Source organism: Agrilus planipennis, unplaced genomic scaffold, assembly GCF_000699045.2.
Source record: "Agrilus planipennis isolate EAB-ADULT unplaced genomic scaffold, Apla_2.0 scaffold97, whole genome shotgun sequence".
NCBI lineage: Eukaryota > Metazoa > Arthropoda > Insecta > Coleoptera > Buprestidae > Agrilus > Agrilus planipennis.
In genome coordinates, this window is record NW_020438864.1 from 525,327 (window position 1) to 541,593 (window position 16,267).

The following is a 16,267-nucleotide window of genomic DNA, read 5'->3' on the forward strand; positions in this document are numbered from 1 at the left end:
GAAAAATTGACCATTTTATCCACTACAATTGTATTGCTCAAATGTGCTGTTATTGGTACCATTTACTACTGAAAATATCAACGAGATGTTTATTTATATTTGAAGACATATTAAAGGCTTTAACGCTTCTTTTCGACTCGCACTACTATTCATGATTCAACAAAACTTTTGGCTGGTACTGTATGAAAAAGAATATTTAATGAAGAAGAGTCGAGAGTATAATGAGCTTTTTTCTACCTACGTACGATTTTGCCAGTGCGTATCCAAGACATTGGAAGGGCCGCATCATGTACTGACATGTTATTCAAAATAATTTGACAAAATATCCCGTGAGCATAAATATACATACTTATATTGTTATATCTCATGAATATATACATACACAGATGAAATTTATACCTATATACTAGCCCAGTGCAAATTTGTTATCACCTGGAGCCTACCCGAGTGCAATTGTCCTATGTGCGAAAATTACACTGATAAAATTTGATTCTCATCTTAATCACCAATTCCAAGTGCAATTGTTTTACGTCCGAGATAATGATAGCGATAACGTAATCTATTTGAAGAACCGAAATCTTTTCAGTTCCTTATAAATCTCGAGATGGATCTTCAAAATCCTGTTACTATTCTGAATTATGTAATATAATGAAGTAAGGCAAATACACACGCCTAATTGTACGTTTGATCCTAATTTACACTCACTGAATTGAAATTTATTATTTTGTTGTTATGTACAATACAAATCTTGTACCATACGAAAAACGGCGTAAAATTTTGTTTCCATACAAGCAATTCGACTTTTATCCACTCGCCCACCCTGGATACAGTAATTGCTGAAATTTATTAACTTTCCAGTCATAGGGATATTATTATAGTTTTCGTATTTTGTTATTTGAAGGTCACAGTGGCATTGCTAAATAATTTGGAGATTAAGTATATTATGTAGTAATAACAACATAATCTGAAGAATTGATAGCATTCGGTTTTCTGTTTAAAGAAAAAGACTAAACATTTTGATGATTTATTGAGAAATATTTATTGGTTCTACGTTACAAGTGAGATTAATTTCAATAATTAATAACAGTCAACAAGTGTTTGATTCTTTTCGTACAGAAAAGATGAAGAATAAACACTAATTTATACTTTACGTGAGTAACAATGTACTCACTGTCGTAATTCTAGTAATATCTACTGCATGCAAAATTAACGATTTTACAGCAAAATATGTAGATACAAAAGTGGAAAAATTGATTTTCAGCATACCCTCAATTTTTGGTACCTATGTACCAATGTTTACATAAGGAAATTGTTTCCATTATTTCACGAAATTATACTAAAATTCATAGTTCACGTTAAATGTATATTGCAAAAAAAAAAAAACAAATATAACAACGTAACCACAAAGGTTCTGTAATTATTTACTAGACTATAGGTTCGAGTCTCCGAGCCTCCTTTTAGTTTGTCAAACCTACGATAAACACACTCGTCCCGAATTCTTCGAATTCCTGGGGCTCGTTTAAGCTTCGCTCGTCCATTTACATAGAATCCTTTCCAATTAACAAATATTTCATGTGCAATAGTTGTCCTTTATGTTACCAATAAGTCTACCTGGTCGTCGGGCATTAAATTAAGGTATAATGAAAATTAATTACCTCTTCACCGGCCACTGAGATAATATCGTTTGTTTTTTCGTTTACAACATACAAAACTTCTTTTAAAAGTAGTCATCATTATAAGATCGTCAGTCCTAAGAGTGACTGGACACACACCTATCCTGAGTTAATCTCCGCATTTCCCTAAAACTAAAACAACCCACATCCTTAACCATTTATGAACAGTAATCTAATCTAGGTCTACTTCTACTCCTCTTAACTCTTGTTTCTGCCGCTAATATGTCTGACTAAACCTTCATGCCTGAGAAGGTGTCCTACCAATTTATCTTAATATTAACTTCCATAGATTTCTCTATTCTTCTATTCTTTGTAATACCTTTTCATATCTAATCTTCTCTGTCCCCGGTATCCCTATCATTCGCCTGTAACCACTTTTCAAACGCCTCTAATCTGTCAACGTTTCGCACCCGTACAGCGCCACGCTCCAAACATACACCTTTAACAATCTTCTTCGAATTTCTAAATCGTTCGCGAGCATAGAAGTGACTTCTTTTTATTAAAGGCGACACGACCCTGCGCTATCCTCTGCTTTATACCCCTACTACACCTTCCGTCCTGACTTATCTGATTTCTTAGCTACTTAAAATCAGTCACTTCTTCTAATCTTTCGTCTCCTATCTTTACATTCGCTCTTTCCTTACTTTTTCTTTTTTTGCATACCGATATTTTTGTTTTACTTTCATTTATTTTCATACAATACTGTTTTGTCAATACCACTTCCATTTTATTTAAGACTAATCTCTAACTCCTACTTGCTAGATGGTAATACTGCTATATCATCTGCAAATCTAAGCATACTAATATTTTGCCCCTGTACCTATATCTATCCCTACAGTTGTACTTACTTTAGTGATGTTGATCACGAGTTCGATGTATATATAGTTACGCTAACTTAAAAGTAGTAAGTAACAATTAATATAAAAAAAATTACAGTAGACTCGCGATAGTATGAACATGGCATATAATGGAAGTCCCGCATAATGTTTTAATGGTTTAGGCTAGACTGACTCTACTGCCATATACCGTGAACATTGACTCTAAAAATAGATATTGTTTCGTCATTGCCTTAATAAACCGATATTTTCACAGTCATATTATTATACATAGTGTCCATAAATTCTTATTTAGCTCACTGGTGCAATGTTACCTACTGTGTTAGTGCATCAATTAGCTACCGTTATGGTTACTAACTCTCCAGTTTTAGTCCGGAGACTCCAGAAAAATAAACTTTTCTCCGGACTCCAGTATTTAAATCATAATCCCCGGATTTTTCAATTTTTATGAAAAACAAAATTTAATTTTTTCGTTGTTGGCAATATCTTTATTAAATGTCACACATAACGTAGTTACTATACTAATTCTCTACCTAGAGTATAGAGTGAGCTAATGAATGTTATTATTTTGAATACTTGAGTTTGTATTTAAATAAATTGATTATTTAATCTGTTTATTAATTATTTAACAATTCAAAACAGACTTTTTTTGTACATTTGTATATTTATTAAATGGGTGTCTTCAGACTTTCAACGGTCTCCGCCCTTTCTAAAATTTTGAGTGGGTAAATTTACTTATGAGTAGGCGAAGCTGTGGCACTAACGGATGGCCACAACGTTTTAAGGAACTACTTGGAATTCGATTTTTTAACATTTCTGGTATAAACTTAATGTCCATAATGTTAGCCCTACCAATACAAACAGAATAATGTGCTACGGTTTTTATCTTTATGGACCATTTTCTGAGCTCCGTCATGGTGTTTTATCAAAATCACAATAATTGCACTGTAATGTACTCAGTTTGTTCTATCATGAATAAAAGAAGAAAAAAACAATTTTTTACGGACGGAAAAGACAATTCTTCTTTCTTGTAAAATTCGCAATCATGTCGACTATCTTGAGCTAATTTTCGCATATCTAAAACTAGAACATCCCACATCTTTAACTATTTGTGAACAGCAATCTAATCTACGTCTATCTCTACTCATCATAACTCCTGTTTCTGCTTCTGATATGTCTCTAACTAGTCGTTCATAATTGACAAGGTGTCCTACCAACTAGCTCCCTCTTAATCTTTCTAATACCTCCTCAATTAAAACCTACTTATCCATGGTATCCTTATCATTCACCTGTGATTTCGAGCGCTTCTAGCCTATTCTGTTCCGCTGTGCCACCGTCCACGTTTCACATTCTTACAGAGTAATTAATAGCAATTAATCGAATGAGTTACAGTCAATTTTACGATATGAGAAAATAATTACTTGCTGTTTCTATTACGGTATCTGTACTCATCAGCAATTGATTTACAACACAAGTAAAAAAACTATTACTTATAGTGGAAGGAGGGCAATCCACTACAAAATATAGATTTTCGTTTTTGAATAAATCGCTAAAGCCAGCGCACATAACACCATTAGACTTCTGTGTAAAATCAAAACAGTAGCATTTAGAAGGAGACCAGTTCGATTCCGGATCCGTCTACAGGTCTGACGAAGGAAGTTGACGAGCGGTCGCGCAGGTACTTGCCCATTTATGACCTATTTGGGTAAGTCACTTGGAACCGATACACAAATAAGCTTTCAGTAGGCGTAAATTATAGTATTAATACAGATAGGACAGTAGCGTACTAGAAAATAATGTAAAAACATGACTTATCAAAAAGAAAAAATTAACCTATTGCTTTTGTTTTATAGTTAGTTTTCACATTCACTGTCATCATGGGAATCTCTATCACTGTCACCAACATCAACAATTAGTTCTTCTGTTTGTATGTCTATTACTTGCTCACTGATCCTTATTTTTAAATATTTAATTTACGCCTCTGATAGCAATACTGAAGAATGAGGGCTGCAATCTTTATACCTAAAACTACCTACTTTTGCCACCGCGCATACACGCGATTTTAAAATTTCCGCCAGCTTCCAGCGTCAGGCCTGTACCTTGGTTCAAGTTTTTCTGTTGTTTCCTTAAATCACTTAGGTAGATACCGGGGCAGTAATATTCCACAGATAATCTTTCGTTCTTTTCTGTCTTCATTTCGTTTATCGAAGCGACTGCTCACCCACCAGTATTAGTGGCTAGTGGGAATGAAACATCAAAAAAAAAAAACATCATTAAATAAAATAGGATATCTTTTAATGGATACCCTCCGATAAAAACTCTGTTGCTGTTTAGGTTAATCCATTATACGATATTATAATTTTTTGAAGTGAAACTTCTTTACGCACGGTAGAGTAAGTTCGTTTCATGCGAGTTGCTATGTAACGAAGTCATGCAACGGATGTTTTGCAGTGGGGATCGCTTCTTCAATGCAACGTTCGTTACAGGCAACTCCGGCATGTATAGTGTAAAATTTAAATTCATAGTGTACAAATAATACCATTAATTCTTAACCCCTATCCCGGTATGTTTGTGTGTTTGAAGAAGTTTTACTTCAGTAGCGTGTTGTATANATCGCTTCTTCAATGCAACGTTCGTTACAGGCAACTCCGGCATGTATAGTGTAAAATTTAAATTCATAGTGTACAAATAATACCATTAATTCTTAACCCCTATCCCGGTATGTTTGTGTGTTTGAAGAAGTTTTACTTCAGTATTAGTGTGTTATATATTTACACGTTGTATTTTTTTTTCTAATCAAAGCAGAGGTAAGTACAAAATAAAAAATGTTTTTAAAATTCTCAAACATACACATTTGTCAATCTCCGTACTACATCCCGGGTGCGTTATAGTACAAACAACAGGATCAAAATGTTTTGTATTATCATTGGTCATCAATACATGTGCGAGTTTTAAAATTAATAAAACGTTTTGCAAGTGGTTGAAATTATACAAATGAAGCTAATAAAGGCGTGTAAAAGAACCTCTCCTTATAACAATTGCATTCTTCGAATAATTTTCTTTTAATATGGCATGTGATAGCACATATTAAGCATATAGTAGTTCATAATTATTTTATTAAACTATAGGTGTTTATTAAGATTGGTTGCTCACGCATCTCCAATCTTTCCTATCCTGAACTAATCTTCTCATTTTCCTAAAACTAGGACAACCCACATCCTTAACTATTTGCGAACAGTAATCTAATCTATCTTTTATCCTTTCCTGTTTCTGCCTCTAATATGTCTCTGACTAGACCTTCATGGCTGAGAAGGTGTTCTACCAACCTATCTTCTTTCTAATATCTTTTCATTTCCATCCACGGTATCCTCATCATTCGCCGTTAACACCACATTCCGTTCATGTTCCGCACCAGTACAGCGCCACGCTCCAAACATTAGTCATTAACAATCTTTTTCGAATTTCTAAATTAACCGTTCGGGATCATAGAGGAGACTTCTTCTTATTGAAGGCGACTCTACCTTGCGCTACCTCTGCTTTTCATCCCTACTATTCCTTCCGTCTTGACTTATCTGACTTCCTAGATATCAAAAATCAGTCACTTCTTCTAATTTTTCGTCTCATATCATTATATTCGCTCTTTCCCTATTTTTTCTTCCCTTGCATACCAGCATTTTTGTTTTACTTTTATTTATTTTTATACAATACTCTTTTGTAAATACTGGTTCCATTATATATTAAGCCAGAGCCGGGCAAACTTTTACTTCGCAGGAGCCGCTACATGAGGTTAGTTTGAGTCACTCCATACCCTTCAATGAGTACGAGAGAGTAAGCAGTAATGAATAATTTTGTTTTGTCTTTTTCTTCTCCCTTCCACTCCCATATCAAGCCCCTTCATCCCGTAGACGAGCGAAGCCACTCTCGCAACTAAAATAATATCTACGAAAATTTTGGTTACTACGTTCGCAAAACTATTGGGTTTGGCCATGGAAGAGGGGACTCATCTACGAAATGGAAGGGATAAGAAAAGGAAAGTATCATCTCATTCGCACACGCAGGATCAATGAGGAGCTACTTGGTTAACCTTGAGGATCACTCGGGATGCAAAAGATCCGAGTTTGCCCGGCTCTGTATTAAGCAAGCTCTAACTCCTCCTTGCTAGATGTTAATGCTGCTATAACATCTGCAAATCTAAGCAAACTAATCCTTTGTCCCTCCATTAAGTATATACAAATAAAAAATTCAGACTGTCTCACATGTTATATAATATAGAGTAAACATCATAAGCGTATTTTTTCCATAAAGCAGAAATATAAACAAAGTTATTTTCCATGTTTCATCTGACGAACCCGTGATGCGTGTCTAATGATCAGTATTTAATGATGGAGCTTTGTAGCTGTTATTCCCATAGCTACGGCAAAACTATTAACTTTTAATCTCGTTACGGTGGTCATTTTACAATCTTATATTATAAATTAGCCTTTGTTAACAGCTCACGCACATCTATTCTATCAGAATGCCATGCGTGTATAATGCAAAGATTAAAAACATTATTTATACAAAAATTTTGATGACATCTCATGTGAACAGTTATTGTGAAAAATAATGTAATGTGTTGTGGCAGACTCAGTTATTTGTTGTTTTTATATAGAATTGAGTTGGCCCCATGAAGGTTATTATTATTGGTATGTTCACGCCTCTGAAGCTGGTACAGCAAAGTGGCTGAAATGAATCTTGAAAATGCCGCAAAAGGGGCTTTTAGACCAAATTTTGCCAAGATCAAAAATTAAGGACTCGCCTGTTACAGGGGTGGGCTAGGTTCTATTTCCTCTCGACATTGTCATTATTGAAGTGAAACTTCTTTGGACTTGATGAGAGTAAAATCTCAAGGCATTGAAACGACACGTTTTGCAACGTTTTGTCTCGCGAAGTGGTAGGTCATCAGAATAGAAAGGCGCGCATGCGCATATCGGTATTACAGTCAGCTGTTAGTATTATAGTACAATGTATATTCAGTATACCATAGCGCTAAATTAACTTTTTGGTTATATCTGTGCAGTTATATTATAGTAAGTGTATTGCTGTAAATACTTATTTGACAACAATTAATATTTATTTAAGAGTGAGTATTATTATATATTAATTCTAATTCCTTGGAGTTATTGATAGTTTACGGTTTCTTAAGCACTTGGAAAAATAAACGGGACCGAAAAAAATTTGGCCAATTATTTGTTATTGAACTGCATAAAAACGTATTAAAGTAACACTCCTGAGGTGGACTAAAGATAAAATATGTTGGAAAACATAAATCCTGAAAATTCTCGTACTCTCTCTTTCTTTCACCAATCATTACTTATTCGTTTTAAAGGTATAGAGAACGCCAAAGAAGTTTCACTTCTTTCATGTGAATTGGGTTGCACCTGTTTCTTTTTTTTAAATTTATGTTTATCCATATGTTTTTTCTTATTCATATTGTGCACCTCAGGTTGTCCTGATTTGGAATACGTTTGATAGTGTATGGAGCTTCTCATTTTTAGCTTGGCATCAAATTGGCCCTTAAAAGGTCCCTAACCACGACCTTCTCGAAATTCATTTTGGCCACATTGTCAGTTTCACGAACCTGTCATATTCTACTACAAAAAATGTACTATTCTAGAGCTTATAATATTTAACTCGAGGTATGTACCTATTTGGTTTTTTACCCGAGTCTTATATTTGCCGTAAATAAAAAAAATATTGAAATACTCCTGCATGCATACATATAAATCGAAAAGCAATTTTAGCCATTGCGTTTTTTTTAAGTAATACCTTATAATAACTCATATCTTTAAATTAATAAAGAAAACATTGAATTGCACTGGGTGCACTTGTTTTAAAAGCATCCCAACCTAACCAAAATCAGTAATGACGATGCGATGGAAAATAAAGTAATGTACAATTGGTAATTTAGTATGATTGTTGCGGAATGGATGGAAGGTAAGTTAATATGCTTGGCACATCGCCATGGGGCCCCGCCAAGCTGAAAAAAGTCCCTAGGCATTCATGCGTGAACTTAGGCCGCGGAATCTGCACTCGGCATCACGAGTTACGATTTTCGTTCACGACATCCACCTTTTGATTGAGGTTTTTCATTCCTTCCTCTGTCTCCACCACCTCCCCAACCTTACTTCATCCTCCTTCACCACTGCTACCTGCCATCACACTTCCATCTCCTTATTCGTTCCTCTCTTTTTGTTGTTTGCTGCCGTTCAAAGAGGCGTCTGCTATATCGTACGTGATGCAACACGGACCGAATCGAACGAACGGTGAGTTAGTAGTAACGCCAAATGCTCTAAATTAATCTTGATTGATAAAAGGTGAACGTTTTCCATTTAGATTATCTTCGGTTGCATGGTAACGGCAATCACGATACGCTTATTTTTGTTGCAATGAGGAAATTTATTGCTGTCTATCTATTGCATATCCAACTACAGGGTGTTGTCGCCACAATCCGTCACTGCTTCATATGTTAGCTGTAATGCAATACGTAATTGGTTATTCTGTGTAGGAGATAAAAAAAAATACAAGGTGTAATTATACAACACGCTACTGAAGTGAAACTTCTTCAAACACATAAACATACCGGGATAGGGGTTAAGGAATTGGTTTAATGGTATTATTTGTACACTATGTTTCGCACGGATGCAATGCTGATAGTAAATAAATTATAGAATGTCTTTATATACAACAATCACAGCTTTTTTGTCATTAGACAATACAAACCGGCCGGTACCGCCGCAACCGCTATGTCCCTGCATTTTAAGTCTGTAATATTTTCGAAAATATTCGTTTAAATTACATGCTGTAAAGGACCATATTGATCTATATTATATGCACAATGTATTTAAAAGTACATATTTGGATAAGCATTAATGCCGTATTGCTTAAAATCGCTTCGTAAGTGTCATTATTTCTCATAAAAAGTAAAAGATAAAAAATAGTTATTGTGGGTTATCCCTAAGAGATAGACATATACCATCACGGACTTTTTTGTAGACCTTTTTAAGGTGTACAATACTGTAGTATATTGTTTTGATCTATCTCGTAGGGTTTTCAGCCAGCGTTTGCAATGTAAGCGCAAAAAATGTGTTTATTTACATCACATTACAAACCTCTAAAGTTATCAGTGTTTCTCTACTATATTATGCATTTATTATACATATAAACCTTCCTCCTGAATTACTCTATCTATTAAAAAAAACGCATTAAAATCCGTTGTGTGGTTTTAATGATCTAAGCATACATAGGGACAGACAGCGGGGGAAATGCGTTGCATAATTTTGTTACATAGCAACTCGCATGAAACGAACTTACCCTACCGTGCGTAAAGAAGTTTCACTTCAAAAAATTATAATATCGTATAATGGACTAACCTAAACAGCAGCAGAGTTTTTATCGGAGGGGATCCATTAAAAAACATCCTATTTTATTTAATACTTGTTTGATATTCTTTGTGTGTGAACAAAATTAGATCGAAAACATTTCCATTTCTTAGAATCTATACATGGATATGGTCAAGATGCTCAAGACTTGCTGCGTCTCTTCGCCAGGCCAAATTTGTCCTAAACCTTTAAAATCGGTATGGATTTCCACATAAATTCGTGCCTGCTACGTAGACCCAACTTGTTTGTCATATATTAAAAGCGAATTTGATTTGCTTTCCATATTTTTATAATGATTCGTTGACTTAATTGAGTAGCTAGTAAATAAAAGTGATGGCATTTTATTCAAGACTTTACTTCACTTATTTTAATTCCATTTCCACAAATAAATGCATGGTTAACCTAAATGTATCTGTACACAATGTGCAAATTGTATTACAATAATTTTCCACATTATTCAATTTTGTATTCTTTCCATCATGACCAATTATTTTTCTCTCTTAATGTACGCGATACCTAAATTTATAGCTTCAATTTCATCATCAGAAGGTGGTTTTCTACTATGCGATGGCGGTAAATCCAAGTCAGACAAATTACTCAATGAAGCACCACCCGATTTTCCAGTATTTAAAGGTTTACCCAAGTTCTTCATCATATATCTGAACTGAATACTAGGAACCCTTTTGGACATTCTTTTCGATTTCAGATTTTGCTAATATTTTTGATTGCACTGAAATGTTCCCACTTGATTCCTGATTGACTAAACGAATGTCAGTCATGATTTAATTTATATAACAAGGTATTCATGTATAAGTAGTGTGTCATTGTGACATAGTGTGTTAGGGTCGCCAATTTATTATTAGGAATAATGAAAATCCACAAAATTTAAATTTGATTAATTTGAATTGCCACCCTTAGTAACTTTTACACAATCAAAAATCAAGGAAAGTTTAATTTGTTGAGTCGCATTATTCATTTTAGTATTTGTATATTTTTCGACATATAGTATTTTCAAATGGATACATTTTACTGCAGTTATTTGGGAATTGTAGCTTGCCGACGATCGAAATTCAACAGATTTTATTGACCATTGTGCCTAGTTTCTATTATAATATTCAGTTCATTTTATTCAAACACGAACACCCCAATAAAGTTCAATTGGGTTTTCGCTTGGGTTATGTTTCCCAGAAATCGACGCAAAAGGTACATTTCTAAAGATGCGTTGCACGTGTTTCGGTACCCCAAGTACCGGTTAATGCCCTTCAGGTACTCCCACTATCTTTTAACCCCTCTGTATCCCTGTCTTCATTTCATAACAAATCACGATCTTCTACTTTTTCTCCAACCAATCAACCTTTTCCAATTTGAAATTAATTCCACCCTTAAACTATTTCCTCTACTTTTCTATTTTTTCTAATTTCAGGAGCTCAGTCATTCTTTCAGACAGTTGCAATTTGACCTTCAGTCTATTCAATCATTCGCTCTTTCGGTTCGTTTCCGATTTTCATTCATTTCCCATTTTTATACAGTCCACTCTCTACATAAGTTCAGTTTTTTGTTATCAATTTGTTTTGTTTGTGTTTGTTAATCCTTAGTTAAGTGTTGTTAATAAATAGATAAAACCAAGTGAAGTTTATATCAACAAATTACATTTGAGTAATTCCTAAAAGTGGCCCATACATAAAAGTCGTCAAACTACGGCGACAACATAATTATTTTCTCATAACATAACAATTATGCAGTTGTACTAAGTATACGTTACAATTTATGAGTATCTATAAATGGCTAATGTTCTTCTTTTTTAATCTTAAATTTTAAAACTTCGTTGTACGCTTTTTCTTGTAATCGTGCGTTTTAAATAACACAGTTTTAAAAGTTTAGAAAAAAAAAAAGAATTTCTTTCAAATCATGTACGACAACACAACTCAGACATTAATATTATATTGTCTACGATGATTATTCCTTGAGTTGTAAGTGCCTATTTCAAAAAAAAATCGACAAACTGCCAGAATAATGTTTTGCTATACTTGTTGCATTTTCTAACTCTTTTGGACTGTTAGGTTTTATCAACAATGTTTCATTTTCAATTCGTATAAAAATAAATAATGTTAATTATTGTTTTTTACTTGGTACGGTTAATTTATGGCATACCAACGTGCATATAAACTTAATAATGTCGTGTCGGCATCTCACAACGCTTTCTCGTTACTGTTTCTTGGCAACAACAGTATGAGGATTGGATTGACCATTAAATTGATGATTAATGCTACTTGAAAAAAGTAGAATTCTCATTAGCTGGAGGAATATACTCGTACTTTCTGCTACCCTTTGTATCCGACGAAGTCAATATGAAAAATCTGGAATTTTCCAATACTGCTACAGCTAACTAGTAAGACACCACAAGAGTTAGCCGAACGTTATGAATGAGTACATTTCTGTAGTTATTACCTTAAATCTGTAGTGAATAGGAGAACAATCTTTTAATAGTTTGTATGAATTCGATAACTATATTATCATTTTCAGTTCCTAACTTTATAACATTTGAGTGTAGCCACTGGGATGCTTTAGGGAAACAAAACATGGGCATGAGCAAAGGTGGTCTATTGTTGGCAGTTTTAATTATTCCATAAACCGCCACTTTAGATGGCTTAGAGTTTATATGGATTGGTAAAACGTTTCTGAAAGCAGTATTGTTGTTGTGTTGTATCGTCTACCTTACATTTACACAGGTTGTAATATAGTCAGCAGTTATATTCTTCTCGAGTGACATTGTAAATTGTGTGTTATAACTAGGGTTGCACCCGTACTTTATTATAAAGTATTGTACTCTATTTCGACTGTACGTACGTTATACTTTATTTAAGGCCTTAAGTAAACATCGCAATTTTGTAAGCGATTATTCGAAATTCAGAGTATTTTTACATCAATAATATTGCACAATACAATATTTTTGAGAATGTTTCTAAGTACGAAACAACCTGATTTCCCAAATCTGTTCAAAGTAGTGTCACTTTTGCTGTCCGTTCCTGCCACTTCAGCATTTACAAAAAGAGTATTGTATTCTCTGTTATGAACACAAAGTGGCGGGACGACAGATATAAAGCTTCATTAAAACTAATTAAAAATGAACTTTTAGTTTACTTAAATCTTTGTTTGCTATGTTTAGAAGCTATTAATGTATTTAAGAGCGACAGTAATTTGTTACTGGCTGCTAGGTGTAACAAAAAATATTTTCTTTAAACAAAAACTTAAATTATTTTATTTTTATGCTGAGTACTTTTTTTGAACCATTTAGTCGAGAAATACTTTATGTAATGTCTGAAAAAGTGGCAACCCTAGTTATAACTTCAAGCAAATGGATTAAAGTATGTATAATTAGTATAGTGTATTGCTCGTAGTGCATGCCAAATGTAGGGGACTAGTAAAATGAACTAATTCACACATTCACATAGACGAAGACAATTTGATCCTAAAAATACTGTCTTATACAGAAGACCTGAACTGCGTTTTTACCGGATTTCGAAATTTTTAGATAGTATTTGGACTACAGATGCCTCTAGTATTATTGTCCAGCTGTGTTTCCATTTCATTGTTGTTTCTCAAGTACTCGATAGCTTCATAATACTTAATCGTGTATACTTTGATAAGATGCAGTACATAGAATAAACTCGAAGGAGTAGTACATTAATTGCTAACTGTTTAGGAAAACTGTGCTTCAGTTAGTCTACAATCGGATTTCCCTTTATTTTAAATTTCGTCTTTATATTAATTTGGATACCTTTTCCCAAAAGGTATATAATCTATGTTTATGAATACATATCTACAAGCTATGTACATAATAATTCTGGAGTGATGTATCTTTTAGAAATTGGTAACATACGAGGTCTATTCAAAAAGTATTGCGAATTTTGAATTTCCGCGGATTTTTCGTGGCGTTATGTTGGTACTCATGTCTCTCACTTATACCGACATGTTGAATGTTCAGCTAATGTTTAACAGCTGCTTTAGCTCTTCTTTAAATCTTGCCTTTTCCAAAAAGTGGATCAAAGAATTTGTATGAAATTTTGTGTGAAAAATAAAATTAAGTGTGCGGACGCATTCAGAATATTGACTGTAGCATACGGTGAAACTACCTTGGGCCAAAATGTTCTCAGTGTACCGAGAAGATGTGAACGACGAAGAGCGTGCCGGACGCCCGAGCACGTCAACAACAGACGAAAAGATTGATGAAGTGAAGAAAACCAATCTTCGAATAACCGTTAGAGAAATTGTTGAGGACCTCAGCATATCGATTGGATCCTGTCATTAGATTTTTACCAATGATTTGGGCATGAGGCGGGTCGCCGCGAAATTCGTACCAAAATTGCTCAATTTCGACCAAAACCAGCATCTCATTAGCATTGCTAAGAAACTACCCGAATTTCTTGTCATAACTGGTGACGAATCATGGGTTTATGGTTATTACGTGGAAACCAAAGCTCAATCGTTCCAATGGAAGATTTCGCATTAGCCAAGACCGAAAAAAGCGTGTCAAGTTAGGTCGAATGTAAAGGTTTTGCTTACAGTTTTCTTCAACTGCAGGGGCGTTGTGCTTCATGAGTTCTTGCCACAGGGTAGAACGGTCAATAACATTACCTGCAAGTTATGCGCAATTTGCGCGAAGCAATCCCCAAGAAACTCCCGGATTTGTGGAAGAACAAAAATTGGCTTTTGCACCACGACAGCGCCCCTACTCACACATCGTTGCATGTGTGCGAATTTTTATCCTAAAAACAACACACTAATAATGCCGCAGCCACCGTATTTCCCAGATCTGGCCCCATGTTACTTTTTCTTTTTCCCGAAACTGAAGAGGCCCATATAAAAGGACGACGCTATGCTACGATTGAGCAGATAAGCACGGCATCGAAGGAGGAGCTGAACGAGATAACAAAAAATAATTTTGGTAATTTTTTACATTAGTTGACATTGGAATTGAGACATGAAGTTTAGTCAGGTAGGTAGTACTGACCAAGTAGAATCGTGTGGTAGCATTAATTCCGTGCGGAAACCAATGTAGCTTGAGATACAGGCTCCTAAAGTTATTTAATCGGAGGAAATTTCGATTGGTACGGCCCTGGCTGCAGCCCTTCGTCAGCTGTTCTCGCCAAATATGCATTGATGACGTCATTGTTTAGTTAGGTAGATGTATGACAGACTCGAGTTTGTTTAATGCCCCTGCCCGCCGAAGGCGGGCTGATACATTAGAATAATGTTAGGAAGATATGTTTTAGGACAAACGATGTTTGGCGGGAACAGCTGACGGAAGGCTGAAGCCAGGGCCGTACCTACCGGAATTTCCTCCGATTAAGAAAACTTTAAGGGCCTGTATCTCACTCACATTCATTTTTAAACAAATAATAAACAAAATTCTAGTAAATACTACTACACTACTTCACTTGGTGAGTACTACCTACCTGACTAAACTTCATGTCTCAATTCCAATGTCAACTAATGTAAAAAATTACCATAATTTTTTGAATGATGCTTTGACGATTGGAAAAACCGTTGGCACAAGTGTATAATTTCTGGTGGGGATTACTTTGAAGGGGACGAAATAGATATTCATGAATAAATAAATAATTTTTAAAAAAACACAAAATTCGCGTTACTTTCTGAACAGACCTCGTAGCCTTCTACCTATGACAAGGCCCTTTGTTAAAATAAAGTTTTTCTTAATGCATGCTGGACGTTTAGCTATCATTGCTTTCAAAACCGCCTAGACGGAGTTTATAAGTTGCGATTTATTCTAATTGGCGACGATGAGGACAAGACCAATTAGTATATGTTATTACCTACTTGTAGTTGTTTCAAAAAATGAAAATGGAACATTAAACGTTTGATATTTAAACATGCCGACGATAAACTTGTCAATGTTTGCTGATGATGTTTTATTATTATGTAAATTATTTTCGGAATACCTAGTGGTTAATACCTTTACCGAATGAAATTAACGTTAGAGTTGACAGTAATGATTCTTAGAACCACATATTATTTACCCAAAGCGGTACTTGTACTTTATACTAGTGATAATTGTTAAGTCGATCGCCGCCAACTTAAATGACTAATTAAGCATGTATTAAAAATAGAATTCAATAGGTTAAGAAGTAATGATTACTACAGATTGAGTGTAACATATATATCGTCAATCACACATAATCTAATCTAACAAATAACAAACAATGTATGAGCACAAAATTACATAAGAAATGGAACAGGAATGCTGCTAATTACAAGCTGATTGAATGAGGCGTTGCAATGTCGTATTTACCTACCAGGGGCGGACTGGTTTTTACTT

The 16,267-nt window shown here is 34.6% G+C and overlaps 1 protein-coding gene across 1 annotated transcript; it reads left to right on the forward strand.

The window, feature by feature from the left end:
• The first annotated feature begins 7,919 nt into the window (after positions 1 to 7,919).
• LOC108736262 lies at positions 7,920 to 10,699 on the forward strand. The gene is made up of 2 exons (XM_018468621.2): positions 7,920 to 8,814; positions 10,044 to 10,699. The coding sequence occupies exons 1-2, from the start codon at positions 8,552 to 8,554 to the stop codon at positions 10,120 to 10,122; spliced, it is 342 nt and encodes a 113-aa protein (XP_018324123.1). The 5' UTR covers positions 7,920 to 8,551; the 3' UTR covers positions 10,123 to 10,699.
• Positions 10,700 to 16,267: the final 5,568 nt, after the last annotated feature.

Coding starts and splice junctions, on each gene's coding strand:
- LOC108736262 (XM_018468621.2), top strand. CDS start 8,552: ATGCGTGAACTTAGGCCGCGGAATCTGCACTCGGCATCACGAGTTACG. Junction 8,815..10,043: donor CGGACCGAATCGAACGAACG/GTGAGTTAGTAG, acceptor TCCATTTCTTAG/AATCTATACATGGATATGGT.